Source organism: Scophthalmus maximus, chromosome 4, assembly GCF_022379125.1.
Source record: "Scophthalmus maximus strain ysfricsl-2021 chromosome 4, ASM2237912v1, whole genome shotgun sequence".
NCBI lineage: Eukaryota > Metazoa > Chordata > Actinopteri > Pleuronectiformes > Scophthalmidae > Scophthalmus > Scophthalmus maximus.
This window is the reverse complement of record NC_061518.1, coordinates 10,968,355-10,994,297: the sequence shown is the minus strand read 5'-3', so window position 1 is coordinate 10,994,297 and position 25,943 is coordinate 10,968,355. Positions and strand designations below refer to the sequence as shown.

General features: G+C 41.4%; 1 protein-coding gene across 3 annotated transcripts in view; it reads right to left on the bottom strand.

The window, feature by feature from the left end:
• The window catches only part of syt7b (synaptotagmin VIIb), an 80,318-nt gene that overhangs the window by 7,743 nt on the left and 46,632 nt on the right, over window positions 1–25,943 (bottom strand). Inside the window, exons 4-8 of one of the 3 annotated variants that reach the window (XM_035627686.2) lie at window positions 24,900–25,034; window positions 21,621–21,818; window positions 16,528–16,875; window positions 12,568–12,690; window positions 649–772 (exon numbers count right to left, since the gene is read on the bottom strand). In XM_035627686.2, the coding sequence (XP_035483579.1) occupies window positions 649–772; window positions 12,568–12,690; window positions 16,528–16,875; window positions 21,621–21,818; window positions 24,900–25,034 (928 nt within the window). The remainder of the gene's footprint in view (window positions 1–648; window positions 773–12,567; window positions 12,691–16,527; window positions 16,876–21,620; window positions 21,819–24,899; window positions 25,035–25,943) is intronic. The other 2 variants (XM_035627687.2, XM_035627688.2) reach the window with 2 other exon arrangements.

The following is a 25,943-nucleotide window of genomic DNA, read 5'->3' as shown; positions in this document are numbered from 1 at the left end:
TTTAATAGCAATGTTGCTATGTTCCTAAACTGAAACACTGACGTATAAATAATCATAAATACTGCAACAAATGTGAGTCATGTTTACTTAAAAAAACAACAACAACCCAACTATCAGTATTTTCTACCTACTGTATGAATCAACATGGTGCTAATCAATTTCCCATGCAATCAAACCAAGGAGCTCCAAAAAGGACAAATCAGCAAAGCACAAACTGCACATTCACTGGCTTGACCTGGAGCTTGTCAGGTTTCTGTACATGTATATGTATATGAAAGGCCTGCATGTCCTGCTAAATTTAATTTAAGCCAATATAAGCAGTGTTTACAATGATGATTAATTACTAATAAGATGAAATTCTATTTTGGGGCTTTTACATTATTTCTTCTACCTCCTTGGCTCATCTTCCACTTCCTTGTCTCGAGGTCCGCATGTAACATTCATCTTAGATTAGCAAAGATGATGTGAAAGCACCATTCAAGTCTTGCGGCCATCTCATCTGTTATGATTTGAAAGGGTTGGCTGACAGCAGTCTTCCTCTTCTTAATATAGATGAGTTCAGCAAAGCAGAAAACAGACACGCACGGATGCGTTGGTGAAGTATCAATAAAAGGCGGCTCATGGGGACGTGTTGATATCGTGTGTTACCATGAGCATGTCACTGGTGACGGAGTTGGCCAAGTCAGAAACAGAGGAGTTGGCATCGTGGCGACGTCCGGTCTCATCTGGGGTTTGACCTCTGGGGCTACTGCCTGGTTTATTACCTGGAGTCCTGATAAAAATGGACACAGACACACACATATTAATACGTGTCCACACACTTTTTAATACAATATTTAGTATGGGGCTGTTTTTCCGTCGCCCATCAGTTTAAATTTAAGAAAGATTCGTATAAAAAGTCAACAATTATATTTTAGACAATTGTGTTCTTTTTGTGTACAAGTTTGTTTTTCAAACTTATTATCTTACTCCTGGTAAGAGAGTAAAGTGTAAATCCAAAAATTGGCAAACTATAACTTTAATGTCCACTTGCTTTTTGCAGGACTGTAACAGTAGAGAAAATAAACATACAAACAGTCATCTAAATAAAAACAATCTTAAGAGTATATATGAGTATAATTATAGCAAACAAGCCCCACAGCTAAACATACACCAATGTGAAACACTGTGAGGATTGTCCATGGACAAAATACACCATCAATATGTCTGGTTAAAAGAAAAAGATAGAGAACAAGAAATTGCTAAGATTAGAAAGGGTTAAAATTGCTCCTGGTTCATATCATGTACCAGCTTGGTAGATATGGAAAATACAAAGATCTAATACCAGTCCGGGCGTATTGACAAATGAGACTAATGAGCACTTATCGCTGCGAGAGAGAGACGACCCAGGGAGAAAAACACACAGCGAGCGGGAGTCAGACAGACAGAAATACTGAGCGAGTGAACAGGTGAGCTGTAAAACACAAAGGGCGCAAGCAGAAGTGAGACTAGAAGATGGTACTGTGGGAAAAAGACGATCTGAGAAGGAAAGATACATTTGAAAAACTTAACTCTGGACAGAGGACGAGAGAAAGTGAAGGAGAGTGTTTGTCTTTGTTAAGACTTGGAGGATTAATAGAACGAACGAAGGGAGGTTACTGACTCAAATTAACGTGAGACTGAGACATTGCTAGGCGCACACACACACACACACACACACACACACACACACACACACACACACACACACACACACACACACACACACACACACACACACACACACACACACACACACACACACACACACACAATAACGCACACAAGCATTTGGGAGAAGGGAGACGGGATAAAGGCCTGGAAGTAAAACATACCAGATTTGGTTTTGGGTAAAGAGTCAGATGCTCTGGAGCAGAGCGAGGAAGCAAACTGACACGTTGCACTGGCAAGCAAAATAGAGGGAGGCTGGAGAGGCAGGGGTGAGAGATGGACAGGGGTTGTAGAGCAAAGAGACAAGCAAAAGTGGAGCGAGAGTGAACAAGAAAAATACAGAGAGGAGGAGAAAAGGATACGGTGTGGAGGAGAAAAGAATCAATTCGTCACTCTACATTTATTCCCTGTGATCTGCAGGTCAGAGCACTAACAGTGCAGCGCCCACGGAATTCAGAACGTAATGGTTTCTGTTTCAGGGACTCGCCGAATACGGCTTACTATACCTGCTGATAAGGACATGTGGAACATGACTGCATCATTTCTCCGGCAGGTGATGGATGAGTGATGTTTGCAGAGGAAATAAGAAATTCAAAAAGAATAAAAAAAAGTTCAATTACAGCTTCTAACAAAACATCAGGAAACAATGTGTTACCTTAAAATAATTACATACATAACACTGGCAGTCACACACATCACACCTGGCTGTCTCGCTGTGCCAGTGACACAACCCCCGTCGGCTCCGTGTTAAAGGACCAGACGCACGCTATTTTTAGCCCATTTACTAACAAATGTGTTAACTTTGTATTATAGCATGATCATTTTCAAAAGTGTACCATGATATTTGAGATTTAGTTCATGCAGCCTGCAAAATCAAAGACTGATCATTGAATCAAGTTTGTCATTGTTTGTTATGCGTGACATGTTCCTTATTGTGTTTGTCTGTGAATTGAACAGTTATGATGATTCAGCTATCAATTTTCAACTATCAACTTTATTGAATTAGTGTTTCTACGTTAATTAACTCATGTTGTGTGCGTGTTTTTTTACTATAGCATATACAGAGGTTTTTTTCCCCCATGTTGTTTGTTCAGAAGGATTTACTTTCCTGGTAGTAAGTTGAAGGATATGAAAAATGTTTAATACACTGTCATATCCAGATGATCTAATCACAGTCCTTCAACAGAGACAATAGAATATTTGAATCTTAGGGTGGAAAGTAAAGCCTTGCTGGAATCCTAAAGGGAAACTTGAAATCAACTAGCAGTTGTTTAAAACGTGCTTGTGATCCATCAGGGTTTTGTCATTATCAGTTTTCAAACATTCTGTATATTTCAATATGTGGGGACAGTAGTTTGAAAACAGTCAAGCTAAATCTGACCCTCGGACATTTGAATGGCAACGCCAAGGCGCAATGTCACAATTTAAAGTTAGCATGATCCTTTTTCAGAGTGGTTTTGCCTGATTGGGTGTTCATCTGCTGCGTAGATTTTGGGGCATTACAAACCACCTGAGATTCACAACTTTCACTTTTTCTTTTTTAATCTCATAAGATCACGATTGTTGAGGTATTGTTCCAGATGTGTCCCTGTATCACCTACACCCCTCAGTTCACGGTTCAGTTGAAGCAAAGTTACACAGCTGACTCTTGAGAGGTATTCCCCAAGTTGCATATGTAGTACTTAATGTACGACTTTCAGCCAGGTTTCTACTTAAAGAGTCAATAAATGCCTACTTGAAGCAGGAGTTGGCAAAACGGCAGCCCCACTGAACCCCACTAAATCAACAGCCAAAACAAGACAGACACCACATGAATCCTGAACTATCAACCATACGTAAACACAGCCAGCTATTTTCTCCATTATGTACAATTGAGATTTCATTCTACTATGCTGCTGTGAATATTTGGCCATAAATCATCCCAGCCATGCAGAGTACGTGCAGTAATCTAATACAATGCATATAAAACTGTTGTTGTTAATGCAAGCCTGCACATATTGGGCATGGTTTTTTTTCAGACTGCAAATATATCCACTGCTTCTTTCAGGCTCCAGTCTAATGAAGCACTGAACCAACCAGAAAGTTCTGCTTTTGTCATATTTGCATAAATTTGAAGCAGTATAGAGTCAAAGAAAAAGCGGACGATTTTTTGGACAGTGAACGAACGAAGTCTTATTCTTTCCTTTCTATCAAACCTTAGATACACAGACACACAAATAGGTTTTCAATTGCCAGACACATGAAAGGTAATAGCTGATTAAAAAATATCAATTAGATTGGAGATTATATACATCCAAACCAGCAGTTAACCAGGTGAAGACAACGTCTGTCAAAAAGTAGGACGTCAAACCAGCACACAGGTTTTGATTACAGTAATAGGAAGCAAATTAATGCAATGTAATACATCACTTCAGGTTGATGAGTGAATTAATCAACTAAAAACAGAGCATCATTAATTTCACAGCTGCTGGTCAGTGTTGACTCATGTCAATGTAACTAATGCAATACCAAAAATATGAATAAGCCAAATTAAACCAAATTATTTTTAGTAATGTGAAAATGATTCCTGTGGGCTGTGTGTAACCATGACGACATCTAGGTGTTTAAGTGGAGGAAACAGCTGAGATTTGCCTTCACTGAATCCTGAAACTCCATAGGTCGTTTGTGCAAGAAGCTTATTGCGACCCATACTTACTTTTTATTGTTAGGCAACCTCGAGCAGCTGCCTAAATTATGACAAACTGTTTCTTCATATTATTTAAATAATTTCCTGTTTTCCTTGTCCTTGGCACTTTTCCACCTGTACGGTGAATCTTCCTGCAGGTGTAAAAGTGCAGCATCTTCCTTGCTGTCTGCATTATTTAAAAAAAGAGAGTTCAGTGCTGTCAAATGCTCAGATGAAGGAAATATATCAGCATCAGTCAGATTTAAAAAAACTTTTTACCACTGGCGTTTTCCCGATTTTCTGAATTTGTTTAGGTGGAAACAAACAAATTTAATATAGATCAATGAGCATTACAACACAGACACCCTGCTTTCCTGAAAGATTTGTAAAAGACATTTCAGTTGCAGAGTCTGCTTGTCATGGTCACTTCGGATTAACAAGACCTGCTGCCGTACAGAGTGTCCTTGAATCACGACTGTGAACACGGCAACGGCCTGGGGGACATGGAGCAATTGGGTGTGGTGTTGAGGTGAGTTCTTCCATGCGTGTAAATATATATACTTACTCACCGTCAAAGACACACACACACGCACGCACGCACGCACACACACACACACACACACACACACACACACACACACACACACACACACACACACACACACACACACACACACACACACACACACACACACACACACACACACACACACACACACACACACACACACACACACACACACACACACACACACACACACACACACACACACACACAGCAGGGCATTGGAGCTGCATAGAATCTCAATCAGACATGATGACATCCTGAAATCAGTTTTAAGAAAATAATGACACGCATTGCATAAACCCTGAAGAAAAGGTAGGAGTTATTCTCGTTCACTTAATTCTTAATAAAAACAACTCACTGCACTCACTTTTTGATTCAGTGACCGAAATAGACGGGAACTCAACATTTTGCAATCATTAAAAAGTTAAAGTTTGTTGCTTGTGCGTCACGCTGCAGCGATAGACTTCGGAATTTGCCCCAAAAGAAGGAAAAAAATGTCTGTAGCCATGAGTCGCCCCTCTCCGCCTGCAAGTGATCTCGTCAGAAACACAACTGGTTACATAATTCATCCTTTAGAGGTTGTTGTAACCATGACTACTGAAATGTGTGCTCCCACTTAAGGTTGTACTCACTACCATCATGTATTTCACACAGGGTTGCAGTAGCCATGGTAACAGGAGTCTTCAAAAGTGGGCAGTAAAATCCAAGGAAGTTCCACAGAGAGGGTCCTATACTGAAAATAGCAAAAAGCCCATGGGGCAAAGGGTCCAAACATTAAGAAAGCCTCTTTGACTTTCTCCATACCTACACTTCTCCAACCCCCTGTGAAAACACCACACACCAATGGGCCAGTGCTTGGGTGAGCTCTTGTTAAAAAATGGCTGATTCAAAAACCCCCCCCAAAAAATAGATTAACCTCCAGCTATGGAACTCAAAACAAGCAGAAAACTGAAATGAGAAACTATGGAGTTACCTTTCCCCCGTTAATAAAATAGATATGATCATCAGACTGAAACAAACTCTCGTCTCATTCTTCACTTGGCAGGGAAATTAATTAAGACCAATTCTATAAAACAATTGAGTGTGTGTGTGTACACGCACACTCAATATATATATATATATATATATATATATATATATATATATATATATTTACACACACTGTATATATATATATCCCTAAGCCGTTATATATGGTATTAAACTGCAACACTTCCTTGACTGGAAAAAAATGTTGCTAAACAAATAACATGAAGAAGATTAATAATTATTTTCTCTGTGTTTGAATATAACAAAACGGGTTATGATGCATGGTAATCGTTCAGAATTCCAATGTTAAATTATATTTCACCCTCTATCAGTTTCAGTTAGATTCTCTGGAAGAAATGTCAAGTTAACCTGTCTTATGATATGAGATACATTATAAAGTGACAAAGATTTATTGCATGTATTTTCAGAGCTGGCCTCATGTGGGAAAATAGTAAGAAATAATATTGACTTCCTCATCATTTAGGTGACTTATACAAGCTAGAAACAGAGCTCAGACGAGATGTATATAAAACTCTAAAACCCAACATCTGGAGCCAAACTGTAAATATTTAAATGCACCTCGATTTTTTTTAAAGATGATACTGGGATGTTACAGAGGGCTGATGGATGTGTGAGCAAACAGTATATCAATACATGAGAACTGTCCACAGGGAAATCTTTTTTTTTCAGATGTTCGGCAATGGGGCAAATTTGTCAGAGTCTGGCCCAGCTGACAGTCATCTACACTAGGAGCGCTACTCTGACATCATCCTGTCACAATGCCAGTCAACGCCCTCGGGAAAGGGTGAATGCGGTGAATAAGGAGATAGTGGATTGCAAAAGGAGAAACGAGAGGAGACAAATTGGCATAACAACAGGGCAAAGTCGGAAAATTGGTTTATTAGATGCGTTTGAATAAAGCGTGGCAAAGGGATTGAGAGAGAAGGCAGAGGTGGAGAGGGAATGAAGGAGAACGTCTAACAGAGAAAGAAAATGAGGGCTACACAGGGTAGAGAGGAATGGGAAGGAGAGGGTGAGGGAGGGAAAATGGATGGATGAGAGAGAACATGAGGGATGAGGGTTACCAGCAGGTCCTGGGGAGGAAGTGCGTCTTCATAAACATACAGGATCTGGGTGTTGCTGATCATACACTAGCCCCAGGAGACCGCAAAATACAATATAGGTCCCATGTCCCATGATGGATGAGGCTCGGGCTCCAGTGTCAGCCCACTCAGCGCTCCCCAACAACAGGGACAAATCACTCAGCCACCACCCCCCTCAACAGGCAGGCTAATACGACTAATGGAGCCGTCCACAGTATTCGACCCGGCTTGATGCTCTTTGAGTAAACTTCTGCTGCGTTGCTCTCAGGATTTATCCACTTGGAGTCGTTTTCAAGAACCACGCTCCCTGCGTTAAGAGGGAGGTAAACGTGTAGTGATGTCATATCCATTTCACATAAGTATATAAAATTTGGAAAATTACTTTGACAACACCAGCGATTTTTTTTTTTTGCTTCTCACTGTCACCGTCCTGCTTACTTTCCTTTCATGGGCTCCCTTAAATCAGCTCCCTGCCTGTAGCCACCAGGAGCAACCACAGAGATGGTAAATGTGCTGCAGACTTAGATCTGACAGGTTTTTTAAAAAGATGCCTCGTTTGTGCTGACCTACATCGCTTTTTCTCTCCAATCATCTTTCCTCCCAGGCCACTGCCGGCCCCAGAGGCTGCCATGGGGACCGGTGGCCGGGCCGGAGAGTCATTAGGAGGCTTGACTCACTGTGATTGCTGGCTCAATCACACAATTGAAAGAGTCGGATATGCCAGCTGATAAAGGGTGGCAACAATTTCCTGCTTGATTAATACTGTACAGCATTGTGCAACTCAGCGAGTGCAGGGTAACACTGCCACAGCCAAGATTAGAACTTTGATCCCCACCGAGGCCGCCAACGGCAAAATGTACACGCCCATCATGTACATTTCATTCCAATGTCATGGTCTGTTGGACAGCACGGTCTTGGTTTGATCTTATCTCAAAATGACAATCGAGCAAAAACCGTTTCCTCTTTACAATTTGAGAAAAAATATCTACATCATAAAGTAATATTCATACTTTTTTGGCATTTTGACTAGCGCCGGACTAGAACCGGGAGTGAGTCTGACTGAGATCTCGTCCAGTGCGTGATCACCTACACCTACAACCATGCACCTATTGGACGTGTCCATAACGTTGAATCCATGCCACGGTGCTTTATTGTCTATTTTAGTGAGAAGGGATCAACAGTATAGCTGTGTGCGGTACAATGAAAACAACAATCTAAAAAGTGCTGGAATGCACGATTGATGCCCTTCACATTGCATATAGTTATTTGATTTACATTTAATATAGAATTATGGATTAGTGCATTTGGCAATGGCTCAACTATGGTACAATGACCTTGATCAGGTATTTTATTCAACCTTATATACTGCACATATAGCAAAATTATTAATAACCACTCCTTGAGAAAAGCAGTACATTTTCCAAAGAAGCATATAAAGGGAAAACGGGCAGGAGAGAAGAAATATTGTCTGTAAACAATTGTGCAAGGCTTTTTCAGTCTGACTGATTCATTGAGAGTTTATGTTTTTGAGGTCTCTTCCTTTCTTTCCCACTGGAGCTTCCAGCTTCTAAAGTTTCTGTGGTAACAACGGTGCACGTTGCTCAGAGGTTGTGAATGGTCAACCGCACTGGAAGCGCTTCTTATGCCACACTAGGACATGCAGCAGAGCTGAAACTGTGATAAAATACATCATTAGCTGTTGAGAACAAGAATTTAAAGTCATCCACATTTCATTTTTAACATCCCATCTGTGACATTCTGTGTGGGCACAACACATTGTTGGCTTGGATTGAATGGAAGGAGTCTTTGACATTCTCTTTTTCACATTTTAAAGCTTTTAAAAACTCAACATTCAGAGTGGGGGGTTGTCCGGGGCCAGTAGGCTCTTTTGGGTTTATTCATTTTCATTTTCCTTTTGCGTCTCTGTGTGTGGTGAATCTCTCAGCTCATTAAGATGCAGCTCTGTCGTGCAGTAACAGCTTTCCGAGATAATAAAAACACAAATAGATTCAGAGCTTCCATCATAGTTGTCTGCAGGTGGGTGATTATGTCCGGTCCACCGCGGGGCTTTGACCGGTCGACCACAGTGACCCTGACTTGCGTAACAAGAATCTCCACATAAGCGGTTGATGGAGCTTTTGGTCAACACAGAGTGAGAAAAAACACTGGCTTTGTCTGCAGATAACAGATCAGCTAGAAAGAAAATGAGTCCCTTGACAACAATATAATTAACCGTGATCACAACATTAGGGTTTTAAGGGATTTGATCTCTAAGACGTAATGAAGACAAGACAGCTTCTGTAGGCAAGAGTTATGGCTGCAGCGGTGGCTCAAATCACAGATCAACGTTATAGCACACAACGCAACACACTCGCGATAACAAACTCTGTAACTTGTTCAGGGGTGATTTTACTGTATCACTCTCACCTCAGTGCATTCGAATAAGTCGTGATTGAATGAAACTGGCTGTGCAAGTATCTTAGGTTTCAAATGGGCGGCAGGTGGTAAAAATAGACAAAACCTCATATGGCAAAGCTTTGACGAGCAGTTCTTGGCATCTGAGGGAACACCACTACTGTATCTACCTGTATATCACTGCTGATTCACATACTTTCTACTCAAACATCTTTTTCTATTTTAAAGTAATGAGGCATACAAGTCCTCCGTTTTTCTGTTTTACGTGATAATTACGATTCCTGGCAAAAGTTTACATAGCAGCTGTGATGTAGATTAACTATGACTGATTAAAACCAAAAAAAAACACACTAAAGCTGCAGCACTATTTCTTTTCTAACAATGAATCTAATCGCTGTGCATAATGGCAAAGAACTCTGCGGATCCCATCAAATATTTTCCATAGGAGCTGAGCTAGAGACAAAAAAACAGAGCTATAACACAAACGCAGCACCAAATAAATGTCTCTGGTGGTTGTGTGAATAGGCAAATGTTTAAAGGGATAGCTCAGTGATTTTGAAATGGGGTTGTATGAGTTACTGATACATAGTTAAGTCTAAGTCTCAGCCACTGTAGCAGAGGGGAACACCGAAAAAACTCCTTTTCGCCACATTTTAAAATGTTACCTAAAAAAAAAAAGAAAAAAACGTTCAATTGTACGCTGAAGGACGTAATTTTTTTAACTGCCGCAGTAACACATGGCCGAAGTAGGCTTGAAAATAAATGCAAACCCAAACGGCTGCCTGGCGGAAAACTAAAGCAGTGAAAAATATGTCCTTCAGCGTACAATGTGGCGAAAAAGAGTTTTTCCGGTGGTCCCCTCTGCAACTCACGCTACTTCCATTTCCCCTCCATCAAATGACATCACTTACCATAAGGTACCATATTAACTATGCATAAGTAAATCATACAACCCCACTTCAAAATCACTGAACTGTATTTCAAACTTGTTTTGCTGCTCCTAAGTGGCCAAAAAAGTATTTAGAACGCTTTAATGAGCTGTTGGATTAGGACAGGGTTTTACTAGGTCTTCTTGTTTACCGTCCACAGTAGGACTGTCTGAACAAATATAGATGTGACCTATTACACGATGCACACAGCTTTTGGTTTTATTCTATTATTTCTCCTTTATCGGATTTGTTCCTTGTAGATATTTGTGCTCCGAGCTGTGTTGGATTTCATTAATAAACCAAGAGGATCTGAAATCTCTATGGGGCGTTCTATTTTTATCTTGTGGCATATTTTTTTTTCTGGAAAGCTGAGAGCAAAGGTTTCCCTCTCTTTCTTGCATCCCTCTCACTGTCTGACAGTGTCTTGTCTTGTCCTGTCACATATATCCTTGCCGGGATCATCATGTTCCATTGTTCTCAGTCCGCTGGGCTCCGTGAAAACAGCCGCGAGCGAGCCGGACAGACGGGGCACAAGGAGCTCACGGGTTAACGACGCAGACAGAGAGATGAGAAAGATGGACAGAGATGATGATGGAGAACTGTTATTAGGTGAGGAAGGACACTAGACGACTTGGCCCACGCGACCCCTTGGGGTAGACGCTCACTGGCTGGCTGTGATTAGAGTTTGGTGCCTGGCTGACCTCCGCGCGGAGAGAGGGGGAGCAGATGATAGGGAGACAGGAGGTCAGCTGGTCCTCATCCCCTGACTGACCCTTAGACATTTTTTAAATTCAATTTTGAAAGCGTATGAAGGGATGGTAAAAGTTGCAATAACAACATAAAGAGGACAAATTTATCATGTTCTTTTCTTCCAAGAGAGCTATTTTTCCATCAACCACAAATTCAAAGATGACCTAGTTACAGCGGCACACTTGGATGCACTGCAGACGGGTTTCCAGAAAAGGCAGTACATCTTGAGAAATAGTGGCATTTCTGAAAAAAAAAACCACACACAACACTGTACAAAAAAATGGACGCGGGGTTATATGGGACCTGGTTTATGTTCAGCGCAGCAATGTCAAACCAAGGGGTTAAACACCGTATCCCTCAAAGAGTCTGACGTGATGAGAGGGCAGCCTGTTTCGTCCTTTGTGCACCAGCTGAGAGACCGTGTTAGTCTCTGAGAGCTGCTGTGAGATCACTGCTAGATGAGAGGTTAGCATATTTTTAGATTTGTGTTTCATGTGAAGAACCTTACTTCTAAATAATGAGGGTGCCCTCCCCCCCTGTGCCTACGACTCAAAGATCAAAGCAGCAGTGAAGAGCTGCAGACGAGCAGACTTACACAGGTCGGGGTGGAGAAGAAACGGCGAAATGGGAGACGGGGACCCGAAATGTGAAGTTGGAAAGAAAAGGAAAAAAAATGGAGAAAACATGAAGCTAAAGCAAGAAAAAGACAAATATAACTGGGTCATTGGAACTACCAAGGTCGTGTCCTCTGCATTGTTCTCGTGCCTGAATTTACAAATATTCACACAAACAAGTAGATTACATGAGATGAGTTTTGAATGGGAAATCTTCCAGCACAGTCATATTTCTGCCGAGTGCTGAGATGGCTTCAAACCACCAAACAGTTAGATTGGCAGCAGGAAGGCGTTGCCCTGTGGAAATCTGGACCCTTGACATCCATGTTTCTAAAGTCCTGGCTACAGCCCCAGAATCAAGCCATTTGATATTAATGTGAATAAAACGTGTCACTGCAGTGTGAATTCTTCATTAATGATTTTTTTTTTATGTCTGTAGAAAAGAACTGCTTCCCCCCGACAAAAACATATTGAGTAAAAAGTAGTCAAGATTCATTGCTGCATACTACCAAACTCTTTCATGCGATGTAATTGCGAAGGGAACATGTTTCAATTAAAAACGGTTATTTAAAGTGTGGTCAGTCCTGTCTGCTCTGCTTTTTGTAATAACCCTTTCAGAAGAATAAACAGCTGTTTTTAAGCAGCCGTTATTCGGTTTTACCATGAAAACGTTATTCACACTACAGTGCAGATTACATGAACACAACAGAGATAAATTGTCCTCACAAACGGCAACACGTTTTATCTTTTGGTGCCCGACGAATCACATTCCTCACAATGTTCCTCTCTCTCTTTCTCGCGTTACCTCTTTTCTGGTGTGGTTTCATTCTCTTTGCTTGCCGGTGCTTCCTGTAGATCTGGGAGGTTGGCAAAGTCATCCTGTTCAGCCAGCCCGATTGCTAGAGACAGAACAACCATCTTCCCCTCACTGGACACACAGACAAACAAGACATCACGCGGACCGCACAGGTATGTCGACAAAATGTGTACAAGGATACACACATACTCAAACATACACACACAAACAGGCGGGGACACAAACACGGCAACACGGGCGCGCGCACACACACACACACACACACACACACAGAGCACATGTTCAATTTCATGTACAAAGAGAAAGGGGGAGAGAGGTGGTAGACTGTGGTGAGGACACTATTTCAATTTGACAAATGCTCAGTCCATACATGTATTTTTACATTGCAGTGCAGACCAGTGTGATGAGGCGTGAGAGTACAATACCGACTTTACCAATCTAACACTAAAGTAACACTTCACTACATGCATTTCTTGTTCTTTTGTGTACAAGTGTTTGTTTCTTAAAGCTGTGTAGAGTTAACTTTCAACCTCACAAGCAGAGCAAACACCTAAAGGCTACTTAACGGTAAAGGGTTTTGCAGTTCGCTGCACAATGTGGGGGCTTTCCGTCTCACTTATGCAAGATGTGGCGCGAGGACGAGTGCAGACACGACCTCCGATGTGTAAATTTCAACATTAACATACGTTCTGCGAAGATGTCAGGGGCAGCGAGAGAGCGACCCAAGGTTAGCAATGTTTTTTTCTTTGGCTGGTTCATTCCTATTATCAGAAAACACAATCTGCGATCACTACCACCGACAATCTCCCGTACACAAACAACCAATGCACAATCATCGACAGGAAGATCTGCTGCTACTGAGAAAAAGGTCTACGGTCTTTTTTCTTTACAATTCTGCAATGTTGAGAGTGTGCTATTAAAAGCCATCCATTTGAATTACTACATCTTATTCTCACGCTTTAGATAATGTGCAGTGCCTATGATTACTTAATGTGCTCTATGCCGTACCATTAGCACGAGTGGTTTCTACTGGAGAAACCAATGACGGGCTGGGTTGAAGCTGGGTTGATCCCGTCTTCAGCTCTTTAACACTGGCCTGATTTCCTATGGATCATATTAGAGTGCCTATACACTTAATTATTGTTTAATTAAAATACAGCTGATATTCATCATCATTGAGCCTATGGCCACTTAGAAAAATATCAATATGACGCTTTTGCTCACAATTCATTATGAAACATTATGAGGTTAAATAATGCACCAGTGAATAGTGTGAGCTCTTACAAGCACATGGATGTATTCAATTTCCTATGATCGTTTCTTAATGCACTCTAGATATGGTGGTCATTAAATGTTTTTAAATATAACGAGGATCATCAGCAGCGAGGTAAATCATTGCCGCCTCCGTTGCTTTATGGTCATCTGTTTCAAAGAAAATTAAATATGTACATAAATAAGAATAGAAAAACAAAAGCATAAACGAAGGGAACGGATTGTTTCAGAGAGAAAGAAAAAGAGTCAATTGAAATGACATGCAGAAACAAGCGAAGGAAAAAGTAAAAGAAATCCATGAAAATTGGAGTGGCCTCGACATATCACATTGATTTACAGCTGTTATTCTCCCCCCAAACAAGCCTAAAGTCATTTAAATTACATCTCTCAAGTGAGCTGCACCAGGAAGTCAAGGGGCCATGCAAACAGTGACCTTCGCAAATGAACATTTGCCCACAACTTACCTTGAAATTCACAAAATAACAACCCCAGTTTCTAATAATGTGTGTTGAGCCAAGGACAACCTCCTTTATGTATTTTCCGCTACCACAGTAATTTCTTAAAGGGCCATTGCAACAACATGATTTTGTTCACTCCTTGCATCCCTTGAAATCACCACTCAACAGAGTATTTTCAGTGAATAAAGATATTTAGCCTAATTTTCCACTTTTGTTCAGCCTTGGTTTGAATGTCATCAATAAGGTGAACGGATTTGTATATACGACAAAAAAACCCCGGAGGGCACTGAATTCATTACACTACACCACTACATCTATTCATCTGAAATATGAGCAGGGCGGCTCAGTTGCCACGCTGTGTGACAGACCTGGACACACGTAGAAGGTGAAACTGCTGCATTCTGTTTTTTTCATACCCCACTGATCGCATATGGATAATATTCCCCCAGAATCAACAACTGATGTGTTTGGTCCAGAGAGATTCATGAGGACAGTAGACAATGGGGGATGCCTCCCCCCACACATACGTGTCCAGCCTTCTTTGAATGGTGATTCACATGGGCAGGGAGGTCACTGGCCTCAGTATTAAAGGGAGGACAAGCAAAAAGTACAGGAGCACACGACTGTGTGAGTGTGGATGTATGTGAGCGTCTATGCTCATGGTCAAGAGCGGAGTGGGCGTTTACGGGAGGCTGCTTTGAAGAGCACATAATCTGTAATCTATCATTCCAGTCAAGTGGAGGAGGAGAGCTATCTGTTCTTTCTACCTCAAACAATCAGCCACCCTATCCAGTGCTGGATGGACAACTGTGATGACTTTGGTGACTGTAGGGTGAAAGAATATTTCTTTTGAGCCCTGGTCGTGTGAGGGTTGAGGTTATTGTATCATGTGTTACTTTTTCCGCCTGTTATCAGCTTACACTGGGAAAACTGTTTTATCAAGACAGTATTTGAGAATAATTTATAATAATAATAATTTGAGGCACCTGCACTATATTTGAACATTTCCATTTAATGATACTTCAAATTTCTACCCCACTATTTTTATTTGACAGTTTTAGTCACCAGTAACTTTGTATCAGAGATGTGTAGACTTGGACTGGAGTGAAAAAAAATCTGATGACAAAAAACGAAACAAACTTGAAACTCAACTTGGCCCTTAACACCAGTGACTCATAGCTTCGCTTGGAAATGAATCCATTTGTTTCCTGAATCAATGATATTAATGGTCAGAAAGTCAACACTCAATCCCACACAATTCCCGGATCCACTCAAGGTTGCAGCACGGAGTCAAGAACTAACACTATGTTACTGAGGGCCAGTTGACAAAAATGATAGTAAAAGATTATTTAATTTGCGTATGAGGATATAAGCGTGTTGCAGATCCCCTCACTGGCTTGTACTAAAACATGATGACAAATTGGTTTCTAAATTACATGGCCACGCACTTCCATCTGGTAATGTTAGCCTACCGCAGCGAAATCATTCGGCAACATAATGTCAACGTGAGTCCCTTCACTGAAAATTAATAATTTCGCCGGTGTTAGCTTGTGTGCTATCCAATTTATGTGTTTTGAGCTTAGGCCCGAGACACAGTCAGTGCATGAAAGATTTAGACACATCTGGCTGGGCAGTTGGTAGTCACAAGCGTATAATATCAATAAACAATCAGAAATGTCTCAAGTTAGCTCGCTATGTGTTATTGATGGATATCCAGCAGTAGCCTAACATGCGACCCTCCTCCTCTCCGGTCACCTCCAGTCTCCGTATCCAGGGTCCTGGTCGAGCCCTGATCAACCACCACCGGTGTCTGGACCCCAGGAGGGTTTTCCTATACTACACACAGCCCCTTTCAACCATGATGACATCACGAGGGGTCTAAGCACAAAATGGAATCATTTATATCACTTCCCTCTCTCCTTGTTGTGCATGACAACGCAATTTTGTGAAATTTTCAATTGAAGTCTATCCAGATTGAAGTGAAGGTAAGATTAACTGCAGGACTTTTAGACTGCAGCATGTTAATGTGACTGGCAAGTGAGCTTTGTCAAACTATCCTAGGAACCTAAATATGAGGTCAGCAGTGCAACATATTTCATCAGGATGTATTGTTCACCATGTCAGTGATGATAAAAGCAGCAGTTGATCAACAGATTCATATTCAACAGTGTTTTCATTTCAACATAACATATGAGTAGAAAAACGTCATGACACTTACAAGAACGACTTGACGTCCAGCCCTCTGTGGCGGATCTGCTCCATCATGTGATCCCAGCTGCCTGGATTTGACCTTGACCGGCCCGCCCCTCCTCCTCTGTGCCGGGAGGCTCCAGCCGGACTCCCCCGGACCCCCCGCGGGCCCCCACGGATGCCTCCGCCGCCTGGGCCCGTGTGAAGCTGGCCCAGGCTCTGTGATGTGACTGGGGGATCGTTGGGACCCGGAGGGGGCTGGTGAGTGAGGGGCTGTTGGAGGCTCTGCTGCCGGACGAGGGGCCGAGGGCGTGCCACAGCCGAGGAAGGGATGTGCTCCAGGGTGGAAGCAGATGAGAGGGAAGCATCCCCGAAACTGTGCAGACACATGGGAGCACCAAAGGAAGAGATGGATACAACAAGGTAGACATCGGAGTTAGAGATAACATGAACAATACAGGACAAGGCAGGAGGTTTTCAAACGACTTGAAAGGACGATGAAAGTTTACAAAAGTTGGTAACACGTGATAATGTCGATATCAAAAATGTCAAAAACAAATATATGTACAGCACAGATTGAAATGTGCGAACGTAGTGTTCTCAGTGAATATCCATGGGAGAGAGAAGAAGATCAATGAGAGAGGGATAGCAAGAACAGAGTTGTCAAAAAGCTCTAATTTACTGTTAAACATCTGTACAAAACCAACTGTGCAGAATTCAAAGCTTATGCTGTATGACAGTGTGTGAGCATATGGACGGACAGGCATGCGATGTGTAAACTCTCAGTTACTCTTTTCCAAAAAGGTGTGAAAACAAACCTCTGCTCTGAGTTAAATTCAAGCTAAGGTTTAAAACATCACTGGAGCTTAACTTGAGTTTGCTCTCAATTGTTTCTGTAGATTACATCACTCCCTAATTAGCCCTGACCTACTTCTACCTTCTTGCCTTGTTGGCTTTTGCTTCCACCGATCGCTCTCTAAGGTCCTATATCTGCTCCTGCTGTTTTCCCCTTGCTACTCTTCCCTTCGCCTTTGTGCCTCTGGGCTCAAATGCTCTCCCATCTCGTCCGTCCATTCATCTTTTCTTCACCCTCGGCCCTCCCTTCAATCTATCTCCACACCACCTCAAATCACTGTTCTATAAGTCTGCGCTCTAATTACCGGTCTGCTACTCTTACAATCATGTAATAGTGCTTCACCCCTTATCCTCCCCTCAATCACTGCCCTGCCTGATGACTGTAAGCTTGTGCTGAACAACTCTGTCTGGAGCTGATGCTGCGAGGGAGGATTTACGGCCCGGACCTGAGTTGTGTTCGCTGCTCTCGTCAGTATTAACTTGGCTCTAACTCTGCTGCAGAGCCGGGGGACGAGCCCCCCCACCCGAGCAGCAGAGTGATGCTGGATCAAGTAAATGCAAGACAGAGCTCATATGCATGCACTCATGCAGGCACGCTTTCTCTCATACATGCACACACACTAATGAAATTGCACGCCATTGGAATCGTTCCTGAGGATAGGCTTTGATGAGTCTACTTACTTGTGCATAACATTTGAACTGAAAGTGAATTAATGTGATTTCTGTAGAACGGATGCATTATAGAGTTAATGGGGGTATTTTTTTTTTGGAGCGTTTAAGGCTCTAAAAGTAAAGGTGTATTTATTTTCTGCATAGGCAACGTGAGACGACAGAGAGTTGGAGAACGTCCCGAAACTTGGATGAGGCTCCCAGTGGATTCTTGAGTTCAAAAAAACTGGTTTGTTGAAGAAGAGTCAAAGGTTAAAGCCTGTGTTGATAAAAACCAAACATGAGAGGTTAAATGTTACATATAAATGGAAATTCGCTGCACTAGCCACCAGCCTCTTGAACCAAAACAAATACTTCCTCAGCCACACCTCCCTTGGCCCCCTGCAATGTTGTTGCTGATACAGTGAAATTGGCCCCTAAATACACAACCAGAGGCAAAACCCACTAAAAGTGACCTGGTGTACAGGAGATGAAGCCATGTAGAATGGATCTGATGTTACTCATCTGAGGGTTGGTGCTCTTGTCATTGTCAAAACCCTTTGTGTGTGACGCTTCTGTTGTCACGTGTTTTTAAATTTGATTGTGGGGCTGGCTTCTTCTCAATAGCAACCGCAGCTGAGGCTTATGGGTATTGTTGTATATAGAGCCATCTGCCATTCCACATTTATAGAAAAGGCACGACCTCTCAGAAATATAGTTAAAATAATGTGTTTTGATGACTATTACCTAATCCTATGTACAATCATTAAAGGAAAACTGAAATTATTATTGACAGTGGGGTAAAATATTTCCAGAAGCAAGCGGCTCCTCACACTTTCACAGCGGCTCCTTACACTCCCTCATATGAAAGATGTCAGAGAAAATGACAGTTGAGTGCATAAACATTTGGAGCTGACTAAGTCCATCATGCTCGAATGATCTGAAACACTATTTAGTTAAATCAAAATCAAATGAAATCAATACTATGTTTCAATTTTGTCAAGATCACTATTAAAATGATTTTTTCTTCTGGGGAGATCCTGAGATGTGTAATGAGACATGTGCTCTTTAGTTGGACAGAGGTGAAATGAAATATATGAGAGGGTAACACATTATTAAGAAACTACTACTAACTTGGACATCAGAATATATGAACCAAGATATTCAGTCAAGTGTATATATAAAGGATACATTAAAAAAAAGTATTGTAACAGTCATAGAAAGCCGAACATTACACATCATAAAAAACATGTAACCATAAGTGACATCAGTATAAATTCAAAACAGCTGGCTGGATTCATGATGGCATTAGGCCAGACATCTGGGAGCCAGTCTACATGCTAATAAATTTTGCCAGTCTGTTCAATGCCATAAATTTGGCAAACAATTAACTATGAACATTTAAAAGGCTCTCCAACCCAGAGTCTCTTTCTCACAGTGATCTCCGTGACGGTTGCCTCCACTTGTGCTTTTGAATACTGTACATCTTTACTGTCTTCTGTGTCGAGTGTCTACTGTCTGCACAGCACCGGCACAAGTCATTCATACTGTACGCCCTGAAGATGAGCTTTAATTATATTCTGTTTCCTATGACTGACTAAGAGGGCCATTTTCATTTCATTTTTTTCTTCTCGCTTGAAAGTCAATTAAGATGACTTTAAACCTTGAATGAGTTCATAATTAAGGAATTAAGGAGGGTAAAAAAAAAAAAGTAGGAGACAGTCAGGAGTCAGGGAGAGGAAAAAAATGACAATGGTGAAAGGTGAAGAGAGAGAGTGAGGGAGAGAGAGAGAGGGGGAGAGGTAAATGACCCAAAATAGAAATCAATTTCAGTGGAGAAATGGAAATTCTGGTAGATTTGAAAGGAGGAACAAGGGAGGAAAACAGAAAAGAGGTGAAGAAAAATAAAACAGAAGAACTGAAAATTAAGTTTTTAAGTCTAAATATTCCTCTGAATTTCTAATAGTTTGTGTTGTTAAAAAGCCACATACTGCATCGTTATGACATTTACTCAAAACGAAGAAAATGCCAACTAATTCATTCACTATTTGTGAAAGCCGTTTTTTAATGTCTGCTGTCCAATCAAGGGGGATTCGACCCTGAATATCTGAATATTCTGAATTCATTTTGCTCTCGTTAGTAAACAATCTGTTTTATCATAACAAGGACACAAAGTTGGCTGACAACGAATGAATGGGAGAGTGACTTTGACTGTGAACCCTCAGGCTTTTTAATCAGTCTATTCAGCCGTATTTGGCTCTGAAGTTAATGAATTAACCGTTTTGCCGTTACAGTACAAAAGACTGGTTAACTGGGAGACAGTTTACACACAGAGAATGTTCTTATTCAGAAGCCTCTTCAACGTGCTACCTTCCCAAACGCATGCAGCTTTCACCAGCCAATAATTTGTTTGAGCATTTCCACATTCAACCCATATATGTATGGGACAGATTATTATTTGAATGAAGAGCCTTTACAGAGTTTACAGTGGCATCACTCGCTGCTAGCTTGTTTGCATCAGTTTATCTATAATCATGGCTATTTCTTTGTGTAACATTTGATACGTTCACCTTGTCATGCCTCCAACAATCATTCAAATTATACAGGTTGAATGCTGACCATAACTCACACAATAAACCTAGGATGTCGATATCACAATCATCAGTTGGAAAGTAAGCAGTAAAATTACCACCAATTAAGCTTTCACCAACTTGCAATATAGTAAGTACGTGTATACTGTATACAGTATCTGTGGTTGGGGTTGTTCTCTACAACACTTTTGTCTTGGTTATTCATTTTTTGTTTAAACCATCAGCGGATCATGAAGAATGTCAGCTGGCTCTGAAGTAATGAAGAGAAAGTCTTTGTGATTGCTACCTGCAGTGTGACGGGCTGCTGTTTAAACCTAATTGCGAAAAACAAAGCACCTTCGCAGCTGTTTGCAGTTGGAGACTGACGCAAAGTGAGCTTTGCTTAGAATTACACTGCATTCAAGTTGAATCCATTGTAGTATGAATCCCTTTCCTGCAACATGGTTGAATCAACCATGTTGCAGGAAAGGGATTCATACATGCATCACTGGCCCTAACAAAACGGCTCTCCTGCTGTTTATGCAACAACCCACTCAGAGTTTTAAAAGCTGTTATTTCAGATTAATAGACAAGCTATTTCTGAAGATCTTCTCTGAGCATCTGTTCCTTTTGAAATCCTTCAAACTGCCACAGCCTTCCGTAAATTGGAGCTCGCGGAAGAACATTATGACTGCGTGGATGCCCTTTGTCTGAGACAGTCCTGACATCAGCTGCCGGATATTTGGCATCTGACATACAAATGCTATTTGTTCATGAGTGAGGAAGCTCTCTGTAGTCAAGAGACTACAAGGGCTACTTGTGCATCACAGGTACACCCTGCAAAGCAGCTGGCATCTCCTTCAGGCCTTCTCTTACAGTATCTGCATCTGCGCGTGTCAAAAATAACTGAATCTCCATATTGAGGGGGCACATGCAACAGTTCCACTCATGATGCTTTTGCAAACTCACACTCTTCCTTGATATCCACCATGCTGTTGTGCCCACTGTAGCCCCTCATGCGTGCCCCCTGTCACCGTGCGCCACTCACTTGCCAAACCGCAGGCCTCCGGCATGCATGTGGCTCTGGATCGTCTGCCAGCGCCCGGCCTTGCTGCCCCCCGTCACCATGCTCCGAACGCTGTCACTGCGACTGGGCCCTGCCCCAGTCCCAGAGCAAGCACCCCCGCTGTCACTGGCCCCCAGTGAGGGTCCAGCACCGCCCTGCCCACCCTTATCCACAGCCCCGCTGGGGGGAACGGTGGGGTGGATCATAGACAAAGAAACACGAACAGACGAGAGGAGAGGACCAAGAGAGAATACAAGGAAGAGAGAGAGAGAGAGGGAGGAACAGACGAGAGACAGACGAGAGACGGACGCACAGACGTACAGAGCCGGAGAGCAAAAGGATCGTTAATAAAGTTCATCAAACTGGTGTGAAAGACACCAGATTCCAGCCGCAAGTGTCCAATATACAACAAAACTTGTTAGAACAGCAGCTGCTCAGCCAGTAAATTAAACAGTGAAGAGGCCTGAGCCAACATTTATGTGTAACTCCTTGAGTAAACAGGAGAAAATTGTTGTTTTGCTTTTTGGACAGATGACTGAGACAAAACATATTTTTCAAAGCACAACAATGTTTTTTCAAAACTGCACGAAAGTAAAAAAAAAAAAAAGAAGAAAAAAAGAAGAAGAAGGCCGACACCGTAAAACATTTCTGAAGACAAAGCGTTGACTCCAGTGCAGCGAGGACAGATCACACAACACGCAGCTGCACACCGGGACAACGTCTCCAACAACAATCAGACATAATGTGTGGGCTGACGGTTGAATGAATGAATTCTCACTCTGAATAATGAGACATTTCTTGGCAATCTGGGCCAATGTTTTGTTAGACACTGCTGACGTAGACATATGATTAATCAGTAACCTGAAAACTCTGCCGTTTTATTCTATTTTCTAAAGCATCTCATTACCTAGTGTAAAGCACTTTGGATTGCCTCAGAGTTTGAAAGGTGATAAATGTAAAACAATAACCTCGCCTGCCTAAAAGCATCATTATTTTGGCAGTAAGGAGAAACTCTCTGACTCTCTTTCATCTGCTATCACGTACTGTATATCACAAATGCCACTATCAACAGCCCATTAAATGCCATTCAAATATTATGTCAATAACATAATGCAGTGCGATCACAACAATCACTGCTGCTCACTGATTTTACAATAACTTCGACGTCACTGCACAGATAGAGAGTAATCGATCTCGCTGTGTTTTCAAAAGAGTCAAGTGAGATGTAATTAAAAAGGATTCGAGTGAACAGGTTCACTTAATGCCTCAGCATCCAAGCGATGGAACAGAGGTCCATATGAAACAGACATTTTACCATCCTAATTCTTAATTGTAGCACAGTACGTGATGGATAGTGTGCCACTACCTTTGGAAGAGGGCTAAGTTCACTCAACTCAGGAGGACTATCGGGCCGCCTCAGTGTACTCACAGTAGAGGGAGTGGGACAGGAAATGAACAGAGAACAGGGTGAGAGGAATAGAAACACAGCGACTTGACATGCTGAAGGAAAAAAATGTAGAAACAGAAGAACAGACAAGGCACCACGCCATTGAAGAAACAGTTGGACATTTCGTGAAAATAAGCCTTAATGGCTTTCTGGTGGAGAGTTGGATGAGAAATTTGACACTAGTCTCACAGCAGACTATCAAATATGAGGCTACAGCCAGTTAGCTTAGGTTAGAATATTGATGGGAACGCAACAAAGCAAGTCAGCAGAGGAAACACAATCTAGGGACTAAACTCACTATTTAGCATTAGCATTTTACTTGGGACTATCTCTTGGCATGGAGTCTCTGCTAGTTAAAACTGTCTATTACTACCAACGTGCAAAACAGTCAATTGTCATTTTTACAATGTGTTTTTTTGTAAAAGTTAAACAAACAAGATATGAGTTGTTTGTCAGTGAACTTTAGAGGTGTGGAAGGCAGATTTTGTCACTTCTGGACTGAGCCACACTGGGTGATTCCCTGTTTCCTGTCTTTATGAAAGACTTCACAGAAAGATGGATGAAGCTAAAATACCCCAGATACGGTCGCCACCATTTTTTACATCAGTTGGATCCAGAGTCTGCACAGTTGAGATCGTGAATCTATATTAGAGAAAAAATTATATAACGTGTAGTTTGACTTTGTAGTTTGGTCTATATGTCATCCACTAACATGGAGGAGGTGGGGTTTATGACCTGGTTCTGTTTCACTTTGGGTAACTGTCGTGTCGCCAATCTTTACATACAGTATATGGTCTTTATGCTAAGCTAAGCTAAGCAACTGCTGGCTGCTGTATACTTACTGAAACATACAGTGTGAGACTGGTGTTGAGCTTCTCATCTAAATCTGTACCAGAACGCAACCAAAATGTTTCAATGAAACCATTCAAAAATAAAGAAAATCACAAAAACCAACAGTCAAACCTCTGTGGAAACCTTACTGACAAATGTTAAGTGTATGTTCAAGTCAAGTCTGCTCCAATATCCAGAGGAGCAAATGTGAATACTTGACGTTGAGAGGCTGGGTTGCATAAACGGGGGGAAAGGTTCAGGTGAAATAGTAAGATCTGCTCTCTGAGGGTTTGACTGTCTCCATGGTTACACCCCATGGGCTGCAGGTGAGAGGTAAAGAGGGTCTGATGAGGCTAGCAGGGCTGCAGGGAACAGGGCTATCAAACGTTTGCATTTATGCAACCTGTGCACTGTCAAAATAATGTAACAATAATATAAAATAAAGGAGGTATAATTTTGATTCTCTCTGCAATCTCCTCTCATAAACAGATACTAATTAAATCCTGATTTGTGTTTTTCAGATATATTAACTCATTTTGTTGGCCTTTCGTCAGACACATCTCTCTCAGGTGGGGCATGAGCAGCAGTGCATACTAAACACCACCTTGCTGTGGACATGTCTGAATGTAAAAACATGGGGATTACTAGGCATGAGAGGAGAATTCTTTAAAAAATACATGGGGCCCGACAGCGTTCTGCCTCCTCATGGACTATCAAATGTGACCTTGTCAATGGTAAACTGATCAACCATTTGCTTTCATCCAGAGTATTTTCTGTATCGTATGTCAGGTACTTGTGCACACAAATAGCCAATTGCACCAATTTAGTGTACAAGTAACCTTTAACATTTTAATAATGTTCAGTTTTATTAGGTCAATGAGTGCTACAGCTTGGTGGGAGGTTATCAAGAAGTACACAAGCCCCAGTTCACTACAGCCCGGCCCAGACAGAGGGGTCTCTTACCAGCCATGACTGAGACTCACTTGGGTGTGAGGCGAGGGTCTCCGTAGGGGGCATAGGGAGACATGTTTAAGAGGAACTCCTTGGGCGGGTAGGAGCTCCACCTCTGTTGCACATTGCTGCTGTCATTGTTATTCCAAAAGTCTCTGTCTAGATCACTGTAGCCAGAGGGACAGAGAGAGGTGAGGCAGGTAAGAGCAGTCAAAGACAGTTAAACGTGCTGACAAACAGAGCAGAGACCATAAAGGAGAAAAATTAGTATTCTGTCTAATAAATCTGAAGGTCAGGGAGGGAGGTAATAAATAGAGGAAATGTGAGAATGTCAATGCCTATGAAGTTATGTTGTTAACCAGTGCATCTTTAAACAAGGATACTAAATACTGTTGCATATAAGAAACGATTTTAACATTGCATTCATCACACAGTTGTGCAAAATGAAAGAAGAAAGATAATAGTGTCAAAAAACCCTAATAGCATGAAAAATCATTCCATTGTTAAAACAGCAAGAATAATTAAAAGGGAGTGACCAACACACTTTATCATTCTGTAAGGGATGACAAAATAACCCCCAAACACACATAAACAGAGGAAGCAGACAACAGGAAACAAAAAAACAAAAAAATCTTGTTTTTTTTAAACACATTGGAAATAAACCGAGAGAATCAAATCTGTGAGTAAGAAAAAGTAACAGAGACAAATAAATTATTAGCTGTGTCATTCAATGCCCATCCCATAATGGTTACAACAAAATACAAAATCAAGGAAATATATCAAAGACATATTAGAGTCCAAAATAACCAAAGCCATGCAAGACTAACTTCACAATTAGCAAAAAAAAAAAAAAGAAAGAAAAAAGATTATAGTTGAGAATATTCAGAATTTCACTATTTCGTAAATTTAATTGATATCTGTATTAAAATGCTTTGCAGTTTTTGTTTGAACTGCAGACAAATTGCAATTTTGCGGAGACGGTCCTGTCTACATTGTTTCTTTTTAATATGACATCAATCTTTGATTCATAAAAAAGAAGTAAGTCTTCAACACTGTGTTGTTAATAGGTTTTAAGA